The sequence below is a fragment of the Salmo salar genome, chromosome 27 (assembly GCF_965601325.2).
Source record: "Salmo salar chromosome 27, fSalSal1, whole genome shotgun sequence".
Lineage (NCBI taxonomy): Eukaryota > Metazoa > Chordata > Actinopteri > Salmoniformes > Salmonidae > Salmo > Salmo salar.
The window spans coordinates 5,281,403-5,301,600 of record NC_138317.1 but is presented as its reverse complement, the minus strand read 5'-3'; the positions used below and the strand labels follow the sequence as shown (position 1 = coordinate 5,301,600).

The following is a 20,198-nucleotide window of genomic DNA, read 5'->3' as shown; positions in this document are numbered from 1 at the left end:
GGAGAGAGAAGATTGTGACAGCGCATGACCATCTGGGAAGAGGCTGAGTGGCTAGGGTTGGAGCAGAGGGAGACAGAAAAGTAAACAAAATAGTGATCAGAGGGGGGTTGAAGTGAAATTAGTAGGCAAACAACCTCAAGTAAAGATCAAGCATATAGCCTGCCTTGTGAATTGGAGGGGATTGGGAAAGGGTGAGGTCAAAAAAGGCAAGGAGGGGAAAGAGAAGGTTGGAAAGAAATTAGTTGAAGGCAAACGTCGGGCGATTAAAGTCGCCTAGTAAGAAGAGCAGTGAGCCATCGTCAGGAAATTAGCTTATCAAGATGTCAGGTTCATTGAGGGACTCTCCAAGGGCAACCTGTGTATGATAGATGACAACAATGTTAAGCTTGAGTGGACAAGTGACAGTGACAGCATGGAATTCAAATGAGGAGATGGACAGGTGAGAGAGAGACTTTGTAATACATTTTGTACGACACTTTATAATGCTTCTGTAAATTACATGTTTGTAAAACTCCCATATCTTGTAGTACATGACATGTTGCAAAAACAAACTTTTTTGTTGCAAAAACTAAATTAGTGTTCTTGCTAGATATTTCAGGTCATATATATTGAATTCTGCACTGTAATGTAGGCTGAGGCTGTGAAATGCACAAAAGTATCAAATGCCATGAGGACATTCAACCCTTACTAAGCCAAATGGAATGGTCAGACTGCAGAACATTGTTGAATTTATTTTTCCATTTCCTTCAACATAAATTACTTAGCATTTTGAAATAGCCAAAAGCCCCCTGTAGATATTGGCGCGCATAGAAGTGATATCCAAGTCAGTCATGAGAATCCTTGGTATGCAGATATACTTTAAATGCTTGTACTAGCTATTCAATATACACCCACTAGGTGGTGATGTAACATCATGTGTGTATTGTGAGGATGCATATTTGAGGAAGGAGATACTGTAGATAGACATCACAAAGCAAGTTGTGCCTGAGATTTTTATTAAAATTTCCACAACACAAAGTAAAAATATCAAACATTTTGAGGAATTTCATTCCGAACACAGGCATGCATAGCAACACATTTAACAATGTCTTTTTTGACATTGGAATGATCACATCACCCAACCTTCATGGTCAATACTCATAAACATTTTATCAACAATTCATCAAATCAGACAAAATAAAAATATGAATTCACTTTTTAATAGAGATATAAAAGGAGAACAAAATCAACAGAGGTACATTTAAAAACAAGTTTTGCATCAGAGTAAAATCAGACATTTAAATGAATATACAAGCTACAATTTACACATTAAGTACATGAAAGTTCTACACTGAAATATAAGATAAACAAACATGTCCTATAATTTCAAAAACAGTATTTTTGTATCACTTAATGATGGTAAACATACTAAAAGAATAATCTGTACAGATAGACTAGTGTTTCTGAGGCTTTTCAACCCCAAATAGTTTGTTGTACCTCTCATAATCAATATATAAATATGCATTCAAAAGTCAGAAATTCTCTGTGCGTATGACACAAGGCTTTACATATAACTTTTTTCAATGAAATATCAATTCAAATCTTAACAGTGGAAGTATTTTTCGAATTAAATAAATAAATCACATAGCGGGAAAGGATGACGCAGAGGATGACACATTTATTTTGTCCCACAAATATGTTTGCATTATTAAACTGAAGGAGATGCTACTCTTGATTGTCCACCAGCAGTGCTGTATTTACCCTGTGTGAGGCAGGTTTAGGAGGAGAGAGACTGGGCACCGAACCAAACTCATTTGACGTGCTCGGCGGTGTGTGACGAGCAGTAAAACTTCTTGTGCGTTATGAAGTTGGACAGGTTGTTGAACTGGATGTCGCAGGGGCGGCAGTATTTTACGTTACCCTGTGTTGCCTGGATGGAGCCATTTAGGCTTCTTTTCTCACAGGAGGGTAGGACCTCCTCTGTCTTAGATACTGCTGGGGAGGACGAGGATGAGGAAGTGCTGTTCTTGGGCTTGACACTGACAGGACTGTCTGAATCTGACAAGGATGATACTTGGCTGTCTGGGAGATGGGAATTAACAAGCTTTTTGTCCTGGAGTGTGTTCTCTGTGTTCTCAGGCTCTTGGCAGCCATGTTGGGGCAAAACACCTTGTGTTTCCTGGTAGCCATCAGGCATAGGTTGATCTTTTTCCACCTCACTCCCTTCATTGGGGCTCTGTCTCTGCTCGCTGAGCTCTCTCTGCATCACCACTGTACCTGTGGTGTAGTCTGCAGACTTGATTCCATAAAAGGGTGAAATCTGTTCATCATGTCTAATTTTCTTAAATAATGGAGGGCTAAATTCTTGGGACAGAAACTGGTCCCTGCTTTCCTCTTTGATGACAGCGAGCTGATCCCCCTTAGTGCTACCTGTTTGAAAAGACACCTTATTGGCTCCATTGGTGACACATTTCTCCAGGTGTGTATCGTTGTCATCTACTGGGTTGTTAAACCCTTCTCTTTTTACAACCTCAGATATTTTGTGATCTGGAGCAGTAATGGGGCAAGAGCTCAGTTTGTGCGCAAGGTAGTCTTCCACTTTGTTGAAGCTGATCTTGCACTCTGTGCACTCGTGATAGTCCGTGAGTCTTTTAGGAGCGGTAGATAATTTACGAGGGCTTGATGATAAACACTTTTTACTAAGATCGATAGGGCTGTCCAGATCATCTTGAGCTATGGCGTTGCACTTAGATATCAGAGCTGATTTAGTGACAGGGAGATTAGCCTCTGGATGCTTAGGAACCATGCCAAGAAACAAGTTGTGACTGGGGTGAAACTGGTTACCATATATCTTCCCTGGGTCTTGGTACATGCCTCGTCCTCCAATGGATGCTATCCCAAAGTAATGTGGATGATGACTCATGGGAGGCCTCTGTTGTTCATGGTTGGGAACACTAATTTCTAAGTTCTTCCTCCGTTTCCGCGTACGAACCATTCTCTGGGTGGCGGGCAGTTTGTTTCCATGCACTCGTTTCATGGGCGGGTCATGGCGTGTGGCGCAGTAATACTGCTTGTGAACCATGTAGGTCTCGGTACGACTAAAGGTGATCTTACAGGGCTCGCACGTTGTCTTGTTGGGGTCTGTCTGGGGCGTTTGGGATGTTTTGGGACTTGTCACATCTTGTATAGAGGGGTTCTCATCTGAACTGGTGGGGGTGGAGGGGTTCTTCACGCTACCTGGGAGCTCCCCATGTACTTGTGCCTTCCCTTCCCCAACATCCAGTCCTGACAAGTTCAGGCGGGGGGACATGAGATGACTGTTGTGGTAAGATAGATGACCCTGACCCATGTTCATGCTGCCCAACCCACCCAAACCCCCACTTTTAGGGCTCCCTGTATCAGCCACTTTGTCCAGGACACCGGCGTAATCATGTGGCTTGGTCACATGCTGCCAACGGCTATTACAGTAGTCCTTTTTATGAACTAAGTAGTTGTCCAAGTTACCGAAAGTGATATTGCATTTGAAACACGTGGCCCCTTTGTGGACAAGGGTGCTGTACATGACATGAGGGGGGTAGTTGTTAGTACCTCCATGCCTCAGTCTACGGTGGACCAGCTCGGACATCTTAGCCAGGATCTCCGAGGCCTGGGGGGCGGCTGTTATGTCCTGTGAGAAGGGGAAATGGGGTAAGAATGGCCCCATTGGAAAAGCAGCGGGGCCCATGTAGTTCTGGATGGGTGAGGATGCCTGGCGAGGGCTGGAGGGTTCCGATTTGACACTGGTGTAGGAGAAACTAGCCCTGCTTCCTGAGTTAGGGTCAGCTTTCACCGGGAAAGTCTCCATCTTCTCCAGCTCCGCATTGGGACTAGTCCTGGTGTCAAGGATGTTACCCAGTACTGGGCTCTGAAGGAGCTCCTTCCCCTGTTTCGCCATGGCCCACTGGGGGCTCCTGTCCACGCTGCTGCCCTCCCTGGGAGAGTACTCTGTCTCGACCTGCATGGGACCGTGCTGTCTGAGTGGGCTGTGGCTGTGTCCGTGATCCTCCCGGTGCTTGTCCAGTTCCCTGGGGGAGGAGAAGCTGAAGTGGCAGTGGGAGCACCGGTAGCTTGTCTGAGACAGGTGGGAGAGAATGTGCTGTTGGAGGCAGGGGAGGGAGTCCGCTGTGTGGTCACAGACTGTGCATTTCATACTACTGCTGCCAGTGGACACCACCTCCTCCATCTTAACACCTGGGGAGAAGAAGACATTTTAGATTGTTAGTGCCTTCAGAAAGTTCCACCCATTTACTTTTTTCACATTTTGTTGTGCTACGAGGTGGGATTAAAATGTATTTATGGATTTTTGTCAACAATCTACACAAAATTCTTGCACATTATTCTTTAAAAAAATCTTCGAGCTTTGTCATGTTGGTTGTTGATCATTGCTAGACAGCGATTTTCAAATCTTGCCATAGATTTTCAAGTCGGTTTGAGTCAAAACTGTATCTAGGCCACTCAGGGACATTCAATGTCATCTTGGTAAGCAACTCCAGTGTATATTTGGCCTTGAGTTTTAGGTTACTGTACTGCTGAAAGGTGAATTTGTCTCCCAGTGTCTGTTGGAAAGCAGACTGAATCAGGTTTTCCTCTAGGATTTTGCCTGTGCTTAGCTCTATTCTGTTTCTTTTTATCCTAAAAAAACTCCATAGTCCTTGCCGATGGCAAGCATACCCATAACATGATGCAGCCACAACCATGCATGAAAATATGAAGAGTGGTAATCAGTGATGTCTTGGATTTACCCCAAATATAACATTTTGTATTCGGGCTCCCGAGTGGCGCACCGGTCTAAGGCACTACATCTCAGTTCCCTAGGCTGTATCACATCCGGCCGTGATTGGGAGTCCCATAGGGCAGTGCACAATTGGCCCAGCGTCGTCCGGGTTTGGCCGGTGTAGGCCGTCTTTGTTAATGAGAATTTGTTGTTAACTGTTTATACTTGCGTCCTATTATTTGTCCAGATGAACATGGTACCTTCAGGCGTTTGGAAATTGCTGAAATCTTGGCTGATTTCTTTAGATTTTTCCATGATGTCAAGCAAAGAAGCACTGAGTTTGAAGGCAGGCCTTGAAATACATCCACAGGTACACCTCCAATTGACTCAAATTATGTCAATTAGCTTATCAGAAGCTTCTAAAGCCATGACATCATTTTCTGGATTTTCCCAAGCTGTTTAAAGGCACAGTCAACTTAGTGTATGTAAACTTCTGACCCACTGGAATTGTGATACAATGAATTATAAGTGAAATAATCTGTCTGTAAACAATTGTTGGAAAGATTACTTGTGTCATGCACAAAGTAAACGTCCTAACCGACTTGCCAAAACTATAGTTTGTTAACAAGAAATTTGTGGAGTGGTTGAAAAACTAGTTTTCATGACACCAACCAAAGTGTATGTAAACTTCTGACTTCAACTGTATGTCTTTTCTGTTGAAAGAAAGGTCAATAATAATAAATAGGAGGAACAGACACAGTTCTTGCACTGCAACAGAGATTGATTGTTGATCCTAGAAATACAAGGATGTGACTCGACCTAATCGGAAGGTATAAATATATGATTCTGCGAATTGTATGAGTGCTTTTGCAGCTGCAACGCCCAGTGTGTTGAATAAATCTAGTTTGACTTTTGGTATCCGACTAGATTTATACTAGAACTTAGAACCTAACAATGTCAACATATTCTCCTCTCAGCTTACCATTGTGGGTGTTCAAGTGCATCTCCAAGGCCTGCTGTACTGATCCAGTTATATTGCAGTGTGGGTAGGGGCCGGGGCCTACGTTGGGCATGTGATGGGGACCAGTCTTCCTGTCTAACTGCTCTGCCATCATGTCTGAGACTGAGTCCCTCTGTCTCCCACTGCAATAGTACATCAGATGAGCCTGCAGGTTCTTCTCACTGCGGTACCATATCCCACATGCCTTACAAGGGAAGATGTCCTCTGCAGAAAGACAGAGATGAATACAGAGATGAGGTGAGTTCACCCCATTAGGCCTACCATGTACAGTGCATTGAGCACTGGAAAAGCATTATAAATCTAACCAATCATGATGAATACACACACATAGACATTAGAATCACATCTCACTGTACTTAATCGACTCTCTAAAAAGCATCAGTGCGGTCTCTTTGGTGAGGAAAGCGTTTTAGCTTAAGTTAACTTAAATTTTTCACCAAGGCTGGAATAGACTGTCAAACAGCGATGACCTGAACCCAATAGACCTTAATCAGAGTAAATGGGCTGTTATTTGATGGGGGTGCTGTCTATGTGGGTGAAGAGTAAATACTTAATTTCAACACAAACTGAAGGTCAAGGAGAACCCGTAGGCTCTTATACCTGCCAAACAGACTCATCTAAGCTGAGATAGCTAATTGATGATAGACAAACACACACACATTCGCACGCACACACACAAAAATACACAAACCTACGTACACACACAAACAACTATGCATGGACGGACACATACCCACACGCACACACACACATCAACACAGTCGTGAAGAGGGCACAACAACGCCTCTTCCCCCTCAGGAGGCTGAAAAGATTTGGCAAGGGCCCTAGTCTCCTAGGCTTTAAGTTGCACTTACTGTTGACTATAGCGTTGGGAAGTATGGATGCCATGTTGGCCTGTTGGGGCAATAGTTGGATGGAGTCCAGCAATCTGGCCGGGTACATTCCCTCAAAGAGAGCTGCCTGGTTGACCGCCTGAAGACGGGAGTAGAAGTCCACAGCAAACGCAGCTAGCTCCTCTCCTTCCATGATAGGTTTGGTTGTAGTGCACCAAAGTTGTCTACCTGAGAAACAAAAACGTGTTCTTCTTTGTAGTAATCAGGTAGAAACTGTGTACTTATAATGTCTGAATATCAGTTAAAAGATGTATTGTAGAAAAAAAGACTATGCCTGCAATAATACTCCAATGTTGTATTGTAAAGTATATGGTATGCTCTCTGCTTCAGTTCGCACACTGTACAATTGCTTAGGGCTTAAGCTACATGATTAATAGGTCATATTCAGATACACCAGCTTGAAAATGAATTAAAGGAATTCTCTCTGTGCAAGTCAAACATGAGTAAAACCCATGCAGTCCACCGCATTCAATATAAACTCAGCAAAAAAAGAAACGTCCCTTTTTCAGGACCCTGTCTTTCAAAGATAATTCGTAAAAATCTAAATAACTTCACAGATCTTCATTGTAAAGGGTTTAAACACTGTTTCCCATGCCTGTTCAATGAACCATAAACAATTAATGAACATGCACCTGTGGAACGGTCGTTAAGACACTAACAGCTTACATACGGTAGGCAATTAAGGTCACAGTTATGAAAACTTAGGACACTAAAGAGGCCTTTCTACTGACTCTGGAAAACACCAAAAGAAAGTGGGCCAGGGTCCCTGCTCATCTGCGTGAACGTGCCTTAGGCATGCTACAAGGAGTCATGAGGACTGCAGATGTGGCCAGGGCAATAAATTGCAATGTCCATACTGTGAGACGCCTAAGACAGCAAGACAGAACGGACAGCTGATCGTCCTCGCAGTGGAAGACCACGTGAAACAAAAACCTGCACAGGATCGGTACATCCAAACATCACACCTGCGGAACAGGTACAGGATGGCAACAACAACTGCCCGAGTTACACCAGGAACGCACAATCCCTCCATCAGTGCTCTGTCCGCAATAGGCTGAGAGAGGCTGTACTGAGGGCTTGTAGGCCTGTTGTAAAACAGGTCCTCACCAGACATCACCGGCAACAGTGTTGCTTATGGGCACAAACCCACTGTCGCTGGACCAAACAGGACTGGCGAAAAGTGCTCTTCACTGGCGAGTCGCGGTTTTGTCTCACCAGGGGTGATGGTCAGATTTGCGTTTATCTTCGAAGGAATGAGCGTTACACCGAGACCTGTACTCTGGAGCGGGATCGACTTGGAGGTGGAGGGTCCGTCATGGTCTGGGGCGGTGTGTCACAGCATCATTGGACTGAGCTTGTTGTCAATGCAGGCAATCTCAACGCTGTGCGTTACATACAGGGAGGACATCCTCCTCCCTCATGTGGTACCCTTCCTGCAGGCTCATCCTGACATGACCCTCCAGCATGACAATGCCACCAGCCATACTGCTCGTTCTGTGCGTGATTTCCTACAAGACAGGAATGTCAGTGTTCTGCCATGGCCAACAAAGAGCCCGGATCTCAATCCCATTGAGCACGTCTGGGACCTGTTGGATCGGAGGGTGAGGGCTAGAGCCATTCCTCGCAGAAATGTCTGGGAACTTGCAGGTGCCTTGGTGGAAGAGTGGGGTAACATCTCACAGCAAGAACTGGCAAATCTGGTGCAGTCCATGAGCAGGAGATGCACTGCAGTACTTAATGCAGCTGGTGGTCACACCAGATACTGTTACTTTTGATTTTGACCTTTTTTCAGGGACACATTTTTACATTTCTGTTAGTCACATGTCTGTGGAACTTGTTCAGTTTATGTCTCAGTTGTTGAATCTTGTTATGTTCATACAAATATTTACACATGGTAAGTTTGCTGAAAATAAACACAGTTGACAGTGAGAGGACGTTTCTTTTTTTGCTGAGTTTACATCCTAGAACAAACACTTTTCATATGAAAGTCCTGGAAAATCTAATTCTAGAAGCCTTGGCATGGAACATTCCACAGGAGGCCAGAGAACAAACTAATTAGGCAGAAGAACAAGAAAGGAGGGCTTTGGAGCCATGATAACATTTCTCTCTCTCCCAATGACAGCCTCTCCATCTTTTAATATGACTATTTACAAAAGTCTGGCTGCCGAGATAACGAGCTAACCATGATACTTTGGAGCTAAACACTAGAAGAAAGACACAGGGTACTGACAGACCAGCTGGACAATGCTTCTGCTGGATTTTAGTACATCTCCATTTGAAGATGTGCATGGCAAACACACAAAACAATCATACGCATGTGAATGGAACTAGTATGATTGATTTCAGCTAAAGCCAGAGCCTTATGTTGAGAATATAAGGCTCTGACAATTGCTATTTCAACATTACGTGCACACGTTCACCCATTACATGTAATGTGATGGATTTACATAACCTTCAAATTACAATTGCAGATGATTTCTTAGCAAGGTACTACATTTTAAAATATACTGTTTATAGTAACAAGTAAGAATTGAAAGAAAATTCTGCCAATCACTTCTCAAAGCCAAGCAGCAACAGCAGCAACAAAGGTTTGTAAAGGATGAAATTGGCCTGTATCACAACCGGCCATGATTTGGAGTCCCATAGGGCAGTGCTTAATTGGCCCAGCGTCGTCCGGGTTTGGCCGATGTAGGCTGTCTTTGTTAATAAGAATTTGTTCTTAACTGACTTGCCTAGTTAAATAAAAAATCTGCCATTCCTTTTTTTCCCTTGTAGCTGTTGATCAAGAGGTGACACCTCTTCTCCACAAGGTGGCGATCTCTCCATGGATTACTGTTACCACACCACTACGACGTAAACAAGTCATAAACAAGCAATGAGATGAGAATTAAGAGTATTTCAACATTTTGTTAGAATCTGATTTGTCTCTAATTCACAATTTTCTTGCTCATATACCAAAATCAATTGCATCCTCAGTCAGGGAATCCAGATTACACAGAGATTCACATGACATTAGACATACAATAGCATACAGAGGGGAGTAGCCTAACATACCATACCTTTGACAGTTACGCTTTAACATCAGTCACTTTTTACAAATCTAATTTTATTGGTGACATACACATATGCAGATGTTATTTAAAAAAATGTTTTAACTAGGCAAGTCAGTTAAGAACAAATATTTATTTACAATGACGGCCTACCCCGGCCAAACCTAGACAACGCTGGGCCAATTGTGCCCCGCCTTATGGCGCTCCCAATCACAGCAGGAAGTGATACAGCCTGGATTCAAACCAGGGTCTGTAATAACACCTCTTGCTCTGAGATGCAGTGCCTTAGACCACTGCGCCACTCGGGAGTTATTGTGAGTGTAACGAAATGCTTGTTTTGGACTATTTAAACCAGCATTAAATGGACACTACAGTGGTAATAGGCTGCCCTTGCTACTTTGTTATGATTAGCTCCCCAGGAGGCCTAAACCTTTTATGTTCAAAGATCTATTAAATTGGAACTCAGAACACTAAAACTATGTTTCGGAGTGCAGTTTCCCTTAGCCTGAACCACAAATCAAAAGCTTGCACTGAGAACAAAACAACAACAACCTCCATTAGTGAAGATGGGACTGCATGTTTCACAGGAGGGGGAGGGAAGGGGAGGGCCCCCGCCCCTGGTACCATTCTGTCATCCTGGCACGGTCTCTGAACCCCCCTCCACTCCCCCTCCATCCAACCCGCCCCCCCCCCCCCTGGTATCAGCACGCTGCCATCTGCGCCCTGCACCTGTGTCCTCATTGATCGCAATGCCAGAGCACTAGATCAAACAGACAGCGGAGAGGACAGCAGCACGAAGCAACTGAACATCCGCTACAATCCCAGGGCCAGGATGCTTGTTTAGGGGTAACGCATATTTCATATTCATATTTATTTTCCGTCCTACATATGGGTGGGGCCGGGGGGTGGGGGTGCAGTGAGTTTTGAGGGTCTTTACGCATATTTAAAAAAATTCAACCTGTGTCCAATTTTCAAATTTTTTGTTGGAAGAGCGAGTTGAGTGAGTTTCTTGACGGACTGTTATTGGTGTGGGTAACCAGCTGCTGTCAGTCCGCTGCTGCAAAGTGACAGTCAGACAAACAGTCCTCTCCTAGTCTCCATCTAACTCTTGTCTTCCTCGATTGCCTCACAGTACATGAACCAACAAACTTCCACTCCCTTTGGTCTTTGTTTCCTCTCTTCCAACACAGACTCAAAGACCCAGAGCCAACAAATGTCCACTTCCATCTAAATGATGGTCTTTGTTTATCCAAGTCTTAAAAGTTCCGGCATTGTAATGGGTTTGTGGGATTAATGTAACAGGGAGGCTCCTCCAGTGAGGAAGAGGAGGACAGTCCTCCTCATGATTTTAAAGGAACATTCTGGACATTTTGTACCCCAAAATTATTGTCCAGATCACATTACAAACATGTAGGACTGTGAAAACAGCTTCCAAAGGCGTTCTGTAGATCAAAAGTTATGTATGGTTATGTTCCAGATTTACCCCTTGCAGAGTACGAGTACAAGCAGAGTACGAGTACAACTTTTATCAAGTTTTGTTATATAATCAGAATCACCTTTATTCGCAAAGTACATTTACACATAACCGGAATTTGACTGAGTGAGAAGGTGCTGCCAGCAGTAGACAATATACAAACAGAATACACAGAATACAATATTGGAACAGTAAACATAAAATATAAAACTCTGGAGTATAGGCTGATTAGTTCATCAGTTTTGTTGGTGAGTGAATGCACGTTGGAGAGGAACAAGCCAGGAAGTGAAGCACAGAGGCCACATCTCTGGCTAGTAGACCGACTCATAGTCGTGGACGGTGTCCTTTCTCAATATGTCGTACATGAGGATAGAATATCGGGGCACAAACCAGTTGGCAATGTGTCCCTAGTAGCTCATCCAGAATTAAAGTAGTCCGCATATTGACGCAAATCAATGAGTGAACAAACAAAAACAACAAAGACGTGAGCAGCTGCAAAGCTGGAGAAGCTCGTGAAACACTGACTATGTGGAAACTGCCCTTACTGTAATCGCTACAGAGACAGAGGGCAGATCACTTTTGTCAAGTTGGTGACCAATTGTCCGACTTGCGCCTACATGTCGACTGCATGAACTTTACAAAAATCATGTGATCAAAGGTCATAAAGTTTTGACTGCAGTCGACTGCAAGTTTCTTCAGTTGCTCTTCACCAACTTCATCCTGCAGCCATCACCTGCATTATGGGAGACTATTATCAACCAATCATTTTTTTTCTCCCACACGCAAATGTGACCAAAGACTTGCCACAATTCATGTGTACAGTGCATATATACAAATTAATGTTATATTTGAGGCTCTCTCTTTCACCAATTGATTGTACAATGTACACACATATTTCCAGTTTGTGAGTGTGTGATATGGGGGTTGGAGACATGTTTATTTCCACATTATAAAGAACAACTTTTATAAACAATGGCAACACTGCCATGTTGCACTGAACCTTGCTGTTGGAAAACCACATCAGTGTCCGACTTTCGGCTGTCGCAGATGCACCTCCCCAGACTTCACTCCTCGACTTTTGTCTACAGTGTTTTGCGCCTGCTAGCTAATGCTTTTATATCGTCATCTTTTCATATAGTGTTGTGTGCATTGTGGTTGTGTATCGTTACTAGATCGACTTCGAGTTCTGCCTGGTTTTTTTTTTATTATTCAGAGCTAGCGCCAATCTAACACCCATCTAGCTTAGACACTCCTCCACGTACCTGCCTTCCAGACGCAAAGCATCATGGAAGCTGTAGTAATCTCATGATTCTAACAAATTACTTCCTGTTTGGATAAAAGGCAATTTTATTGTTTATTAGCTCGATTGTTTTGTTTTTTTTGGCCAATTTGGATAACTAGGGCCATTAACAACTTGCGGTGAAATCTTGGAGACATGCTGTGGAACGTTCCTTTAAAACCAGTTAAATGTAACAAAATGTAATCAAAAATGTCATCTACGTAATCACCAAAAGTAAATGTTTATCATGAGAGGGCCATAAACAATAACTATACTAAACAAAAATATAAATGCAACATCTAAACTGTTGGTCCCATTTTTCATGAAATAAAATAAAAAATCCCAGAAATGTTCCATACACACAAAAAGCTTATTTCTCTAAAATGTCTGTTAACATCCCTGTTAGTGAGCATTTCTCATTTGCCAAGATAATACATCCGCCTGACAGGTGTGGCATATCAAGAAGCTGATTTAAAAAGAATGATCATTACACAGGTGCATCTTTTCTATGGACAATAAAAGTCCACTCTAAAATGTGCAGTTTTGTCACACAACACAATGCCATAGATGTCTCAAGTTTTGAAGGAGCAATTGGCATGCTGACTGCAGGAATGTCCTACAGAGCTGTTGCCAAATAATTGAATGTTAATTTCTCTACCATAAGCCTCCTCCAACTTTGTTTTAGAGAATTTGGCAGTACAACCAACGTTTCACAACCACAGACCACGTGTAACCACGTCCAGGGCCTCCACATCCGGCTTCTTCACCTATGGGATCGTCTGAGGAGGGGTGCTGAGGAGTATTTATGTCTGTAATAAAGCCCTTTTGTGGGGAAAAACGGATTCTGATTGGCTGGGCCTGGCTCCCCAATGGGTGGACCTGGCTCCCAAATGGGGGGGCCTGTGCCCTCTCAGGCCCACCCGTGGCTGTGTCCCTGCCTAGTCATATGAAATCCATAGATTAGGGCCTAATGAATTTATTTCAATTGAATGATTTCCTTCTATAGTATGAACTGTAACTCAGTAAAAGCTTTGAAATTGTTTCAGTATATTAACCTTTCTGGTAAAAATGGTTATAAATTACTCTGAGGTTTAGTCACTTTTGAAGACATAAGCTCAAGTACACAGTACAAATATGGTAGAAATATACAAATATTATATTTTATATGATTCATTTCCTATTCAACAAAACTATGAATAAGGCTTTAAATGACTTACAGCATATGCTTTCTAAATATAGCCAAATCAAATGATAAAACTACTAACTATAAGATTTCACTTTCCTTATAACTGTAAAATACATATTTGTATGTTTAGAGGAAATGTGCATATTTTCTAAAGGTCTTTCTTGATCAAAAGGTTAGCCACCCTCACTGTAAACGTTTTACAAAGCTCTAGCTTGGCTTCCTGAGCTCGTTCATCTTATATTAAACTTGTCCATCTATGAGAAACAAAGTGTTTTTTGTTTAAAACCTATATAAATTATTTTAGATTAATGGCTATAAATTGATCTCTGAATGTGCTACCATGCTGCTGTCATGACGTTGGCCTCTTTTGGTACAATTTTGTGATACTCAGAAGAGACAATATAGCCATATTACCATAAAACTGTTTATATAATAGACTCAGTTTAAGACTTGCCTCATATGGGTGTATGGAATGTATTAATAAGGATAAAGCTTTTGTAAGACATTGAGATGCTATGTACTGATGTAATGTGATAGAATTGTATTTCTGTAACCAAATCTAACTCAGTCATAGGCACGCCCCAGGGACACATACAGGACCAGGCGTCATTTGACCAGCCTGTTCGATGGGCACTATAAAACACTCCCTGATTTACATTTCTCCAGACCAGGCCTACACTCTATGGCCAGAGGTTTGACCATCCAAGTACTCTACTGAAAGTGAACCATACCACGTGGTTAACTTTTAGACTATTGATACCGACAGAATAAGAACAAGTCTTTGATATTAATTATTAGTCAGCAGCTAAGTAAATTATATCATCGAACGCGAAGACCAACGAAACCACCATTCTATGACGACATTAATGAATGTCGCTCTGAAAGATCCATTCTAACCGAGAGAGAGAGAGGAGAGAACGCGGACAAAACTCTCCAACAGAACCGAACTCTCCAACAAAGAACGACGACACACTGAGCGTAAATATATATTGATTGCAATTGTTCCCGAATGAGTGAGCCTTCAATTGTCAATTGTAATATTAATGAACTCTGTGTAAACTTCTCAGCTGACCATTTATGACCCATTGTTCAACAGGCCGACCAGCCTGTTTAGCCCACAAGGGCACATTCCGATACCAATCCTTTGTGACAATAATTACTGTTTGTATGTTTTTCTGTTAATTACTTAGTGTAGTAAATAAATGATTTTAAGACAATTGATGTATGGATGATTTTAGTAAAGACTGGGTTCGTGCAGATACAACAATTTACGACGTTTGGAATGAGACTGGACTAGAGGTAAATACACCATTTAAACTAGGAGATAATCGGCCTATACTATAATAGAATAGAATATTATAGTATAGGAAAGTTATATTAGGAAAATTATAGCTTTGTAATCTGAATATTCTCCTTGGTGCCCCGACCTCCTAGTTAATTACAATTAAACGATTAATCAGTTTAATCGCGTGATAATTATTACAGGGAGCTAATTGATAAACATATCTTCAGTTTAATGGTACCCCCAAAGACACGACACTGCGCTACGATGTAACAATTGCAGGCATGTGCTTTGTCTGTGGCTGCGATGTAGGGTTCAGCCAGGAGTTGATAGACAGTCGGAAAAGTGAATGAAATGGTAGAAGGGAGATCCCAGCTTCAAGTTTCAGATTTCAGAAAAAAATATAAATGTGTCTGTGGGAACCAGGGCTGTCTCCCAATACAAGCCATTTTGATCTACGGTATCCAAAGATCGATTTATATGCAAAAATGTTGGTCGGAACCGGTACCAGAACCACGAAGGTCCCTTACATCTAAGAGGATAAATTATTAAGGAAAACCTAAAAACAATGTGAACAGAGAAACATATTCACCAGATCCACATATCAGTCCAATCGGGGTATAATTGACATTGGTAGAGAGTATCAAATAATGACAGAACAATGACCTATTCTTGTAGACCAAAGGATGGTCTTTTAAAAGTTGGTCAGAACACTCCACTGAGAAGTTCTTCATTCCTGCTTTTATTTTCAAAACTAGCTAAATAAATGACATACATAGCTTTCGTGTGTTCTTCTGCTTAATTTACTACTGACGTATGGAATCAGTATAAAACCCTCACGAACAGCTAAATAAATATGAGCAGATTATACACCCCATTATCCTCCTCCAGTCCTCCCACCCTGAATCCCACAAGCATTCCGTAATGGAAAGCAATGTCTTCCACTTAACACACAGATCCAGACACTCCCTATGATAGAGACCGGGGCTGCTCTGTTTATTAATGATGGATTTTGGAATGTTGGCGCAAAGCAGAACGTTATCAGCCCGCAAACAATCCCCACTGCCAATGGTTCCAACCCTGACAGACTAGCCCTGTGCCTCATTAGCCCAGGCATATTTCATCCAGAAGTTTATTATCAAATGTGACACCTGCATCTCCGAATGACACTTCCGCCTTCATTGGCATGTATTTGGGTGAGCGGTCTCCAAGGTGCTTTGTGGAGATTAAGAGGGAGAAAGACAGGGAGCGAGAGAATGAACGCTTATTTTATCATTTAGCAGGTCTGGACTGAATCCAAAGGAGTTTTTGTCTTGTTGTTGTAATTGGAAAGGCTTTTAAGTGATAACACAGCAGTTGAGGAATATGAATATGGAGAGAGTGCGGCAGAGCTACCTGAACCCTTCCAACCTCACTATGCACTCACTCCATTTTTGGCAAATGCTTATTTTTCTGAACAACAGGGGCTGTTTCATGTTTCGGGACAAACCGGATCACTCAGAGTTCCAATGCGCCAATTGTTTGCTTGCCTAGGATTATAGGCTTGATCAAGCAGGTCACCAGCCTACGTAAGAAACTGTAGAAAATGAAGAGTGGAATGTTTACATTTTCTACGCCGGTGGCTGGACGAAATTTGCGCTTGTTGGATGCATCTCCGCCTTGTCGTTTGTCGTTATCCGACTGGCCGGTGTTGCCCGGAGCTCCCCATCTGATAGCGGAGTCGAAGGATCAATCAACGATGGTCGCATGTCACGAGCCGTGGAAGATGAAGACAGCGGCCTCTCGCAAAGCAGTCTACACTCCCAACGAGAAGCCCGGAGCTGATAAAACAACGAATAGTTTCGCCGTCCTGGAGTCTGATCTTCCTGCACCTTCGTCGCTAGGGGGTACCTGTGTCTGCGGCCGCAGTGCCTAATCCTACAATTTTGAAGTCGACTTTCGCAACCTTCCGTCCCTGCTCTGGATTGGGTTCAAGTTATCCTGCCTCTCGCCTGTCCATAAAGGGTTCTCCAAATCAGGTGAAGCGTAGGAGTGGGCGGATTTACTCATCCTTCTCACCAGCTGTGATTTTGGGCAGCTCCATGGTAAGAAATGTAACCGTTCCTGGTGCAAAAACAATTTCCTATTCTGGAGCTCGAGTAAAAGACATTACTAAGCTGCTCCCGAACATACTACATCAGAACATGGAAATCGATTCTATCGTAGTCCATGTGGGTTTGATTGACATTATGAAGGGCAGCTCTGAACAGTTGAAACTGGATTTTAAACAGCTGATTGACTATCTGCTAGACACTAATAAAAGAGCCATTGTATCTGACCCTGTGCCCCTCTGAATCATGGCATTGAACGCTTTAGCAGAATTCTCTCTTGTCACATCTGGCTACGTGATTATTGCAGCTCAATGGGTGTACATTTTGTTGACAAGTTCGATACCTTTTGGAAACAAAATACGTTTTATGAGGAGGATGGGATCCACCCAAATAATTTGGGTTCCTGGATCCTTTCATAGCATTATAAGGCTGTGTTGAGACAATGACTTATCAATGACCCAAGCCCAGCTCAGTTAATCCTTACCATTGTGATGCTGAGTTGTCATTATGCTTTAGCAAATGTACATTATACCAGGGGCGTTGGTAGACACAACATAAGTAACTAATGTATGTCCCACTAACTGCCCTGAATGCTGATCCGAAAGCTATTGTATGCAGTAATCATGTGACTATGAACCAGATTTATACTGTTAGTACTGAGGCGGTGTGTCCTAGTAGGAAGTCCACTGTATGCAGCTCACCCTGCACCAACATAAATAACATGAGAATATCTACTTCTGCTAAGCTTCCCAGTAAAGCAAGTAAGCATCCCAGAAGAAAAGGGTTCAAAATAGCCCACGTTAACATATGTAGCTTAAGAAACAAGGTTCATGAAATCAATAATTTGCTAGTAACAGATGACATTCATATTCTGACTATGTCTGAAACTCACTTAGATAATACCTTTGATGATACAGTGGTAGCAATAAAAATGGTGGAGGTGTTTCTGTTTATATTAAGAACCTCATTCCTTTAAAGCTCAGAGGATCTCATGTTAAATACTGTTGAAGTAATATGGCTGCAGGTTCATCTGCTTCACGTAAAGCCCATTCTTGTAGGAGGGTGCTATAGACCACCAAGTGCTAACAATCAGCATCTGGATAAAATTAGTAAAATGCTTGATAATGTATGTGATATCAACAGAGAGGTATATTTTCTGGGTGATTTAAATATTGACTGGCTTTCATCAAGCTGCCCACTTAAGAACAAGCTTCAAACTGTAACCAGTGCCTGAAACCTGGTTCTGGTTATCAGTCAACCTACTGTACAGGGGTAGTTACAAACGGCACAGGAATGAAATCATCAATATGTATTGATCACATACAGTTGAAGTCGTAAGTTTACATACACTTAGGTTGGAGTCATTAAAACTCATTTTTCAACCACTCCACAAATTTGTTGTTAACAAACTATAGTTTTGGCAAGTCGGTTAGGACATCTACTTTATGCATGACACAAGTAATCTTTCCAACAATTGTTTACAGACAAATTATTTCACTTATAATTCACTGTATCACAATTCCAGTGGGTCAGAAGTTTACATACACTAAGTTGACTGTGCCTTTAAACAGCTTGGAAAATTCCAGAAGATGATGTCATGGCTTTAGAAGCTTCTGATAGGCTAATTAACATCATTTGAGTCATTTGGAGGTGTACCTGTGGATGTATTTCAAGGCCTACCTTCAAACTCAGTGCCTCTTTGCTTGACATCATGGGAAAATCAAAAGAAATCAGCCAAGACCTCTGAAAACAAATTGTAGACCTCAACAAGTCTGGTTCATCCTTGGGAGCAATTTCCAAACACCTGAAGGTACCACTTTCATCTGTACAAACAATAGTACGCAAGTATAAACACCATGGGACCACGCAGCCGTCATACCGCTCAGAAAGGAGGTGCGTTCTGTCTCCTAGAGATGAACATAGTTTGGTGCGAAAAGTGCAATTCAATCCCAGAACAACAGCAAAGGACCTTGTGAAGATGCTGGAGGATACAGGTACAAAAGCATCTATATCCACAGTAAAACAAATCCTATATCAACATAACCTGAACGAGCGCTCAGCAAGGAAGAAGCCAATGCTCCAAAACTGCCATATAAAAGCCAGACTACAATTTGCATCTGCACATGGGGACAAAATCGTACTATTTGGAGAAATGTCCTCTGGTCTGATGAAACAAAAGTAGAACTGTTTGGCCATAATGACCATCGTTATGTTTGGAGGACAAAGGGTGAGGCTTGCAAGCCAAAGAACACCATCCCAACCGCGAAGCACGGGGGTGGCAGCATCATGTTGTGGGGTGCTTTGCTGCAGGAGGGACTGGTGCAGTTCACAAAATAGATGGCATCATGAGGTAGGAAAATGATGTGGATATATTGACGCAACATCTCAAGATATCAGTCAGGAAGTTAAAGCTTGGTTGCAAATGGGTCTTCCAAATGGACAATGACCCCAAGCATACTTCCAAAATTATGGCTTAAGGACAACAAAGTCAAGGTATTGGAGTGGCCATCACAAAGCCCTGACCTCAATTATATAGAAAATGTGTGGGCAGAACTGAAAAAGCGTGTGCGAGCAAGGAGGCCTACAAACCTGACTCAGTTACACCAGGTCTGTCAGGAGGAATGGGCCAAAATTCACCCAACTTATTGTGGGACGCTTGTGGAAGGCTACCCGAAACATTTGACACAAGTTAAACAATTTAAAGGCAATGCTACCAAATACTAATTTAGTGTACGTAAACCTCTGACCAACTGGGAATGTGATGAAATAAATAAAATCTGAAATAAATCATTTTCTCTACTATTATTCTGCCATTTCACATTCTTAAAATAAAGTGGTGATCCTAACTGACCTAAGACAGGGAATATTTACTAGGATTAAATGTCAGGATTTGTGAAAAACTGAGTTTAAATGTATTTGGCTAAGGTGTATGTAAACTTCCGACTTCAACTGCATTTACTAATGCTGCATTTTCACATTTTCTTGAAAGCACTATCCAGATCCATCGGATGTCGTGATCACAATATAGTAGCCATATCTAGGAACACCAAAGTTCCAAAGGCTGGGCCTAATATAGTGCATAAGAGGTCATACAAGAAGTTTTGTAGTGATTCCTATGTTGTTAAAGAATATTTGTTGGGCAGTGGTGTGTAATGAGGAGCAAACAGACGCTGCACTTGACACATTTATGA

General features: G+C 42.3%; 1 protein-coding gene across 1 annotated transcript in view; it reads right to left on the bottom strand.

The window, feature by feature from the left end:
• Window positions 1–988: 988 nt before the first annotated feature.
• LOC106588221 (zinc finger protein ZFPM2) overlaps window positions 989–20,198 on the bottom strand; it is a 103,885-nt gene continuing 84,675 nt past the window's right edge. The window contains exons 5-7 of the mRNA XM_014176998.3: window positions 6,608–6,814; window positions 5,715–5,957; window positions 989–4,209 (exon numbers count right to left, since the gene is read on the bottom strand). Of these exons, the coding sequence (XP_014032473.2) occupies window positions 1,790–4,209; window positions 5,715–5,957; window positions 6,608–6,814 (2,870 nt within the window). The 3' untranslated portion in view covers window positions 989–1,789. The remainder of the gene's footprint in view (window positions 4,210–5,714; window positions 5,958–6,607; window positions 6,815–20,198) is intronic.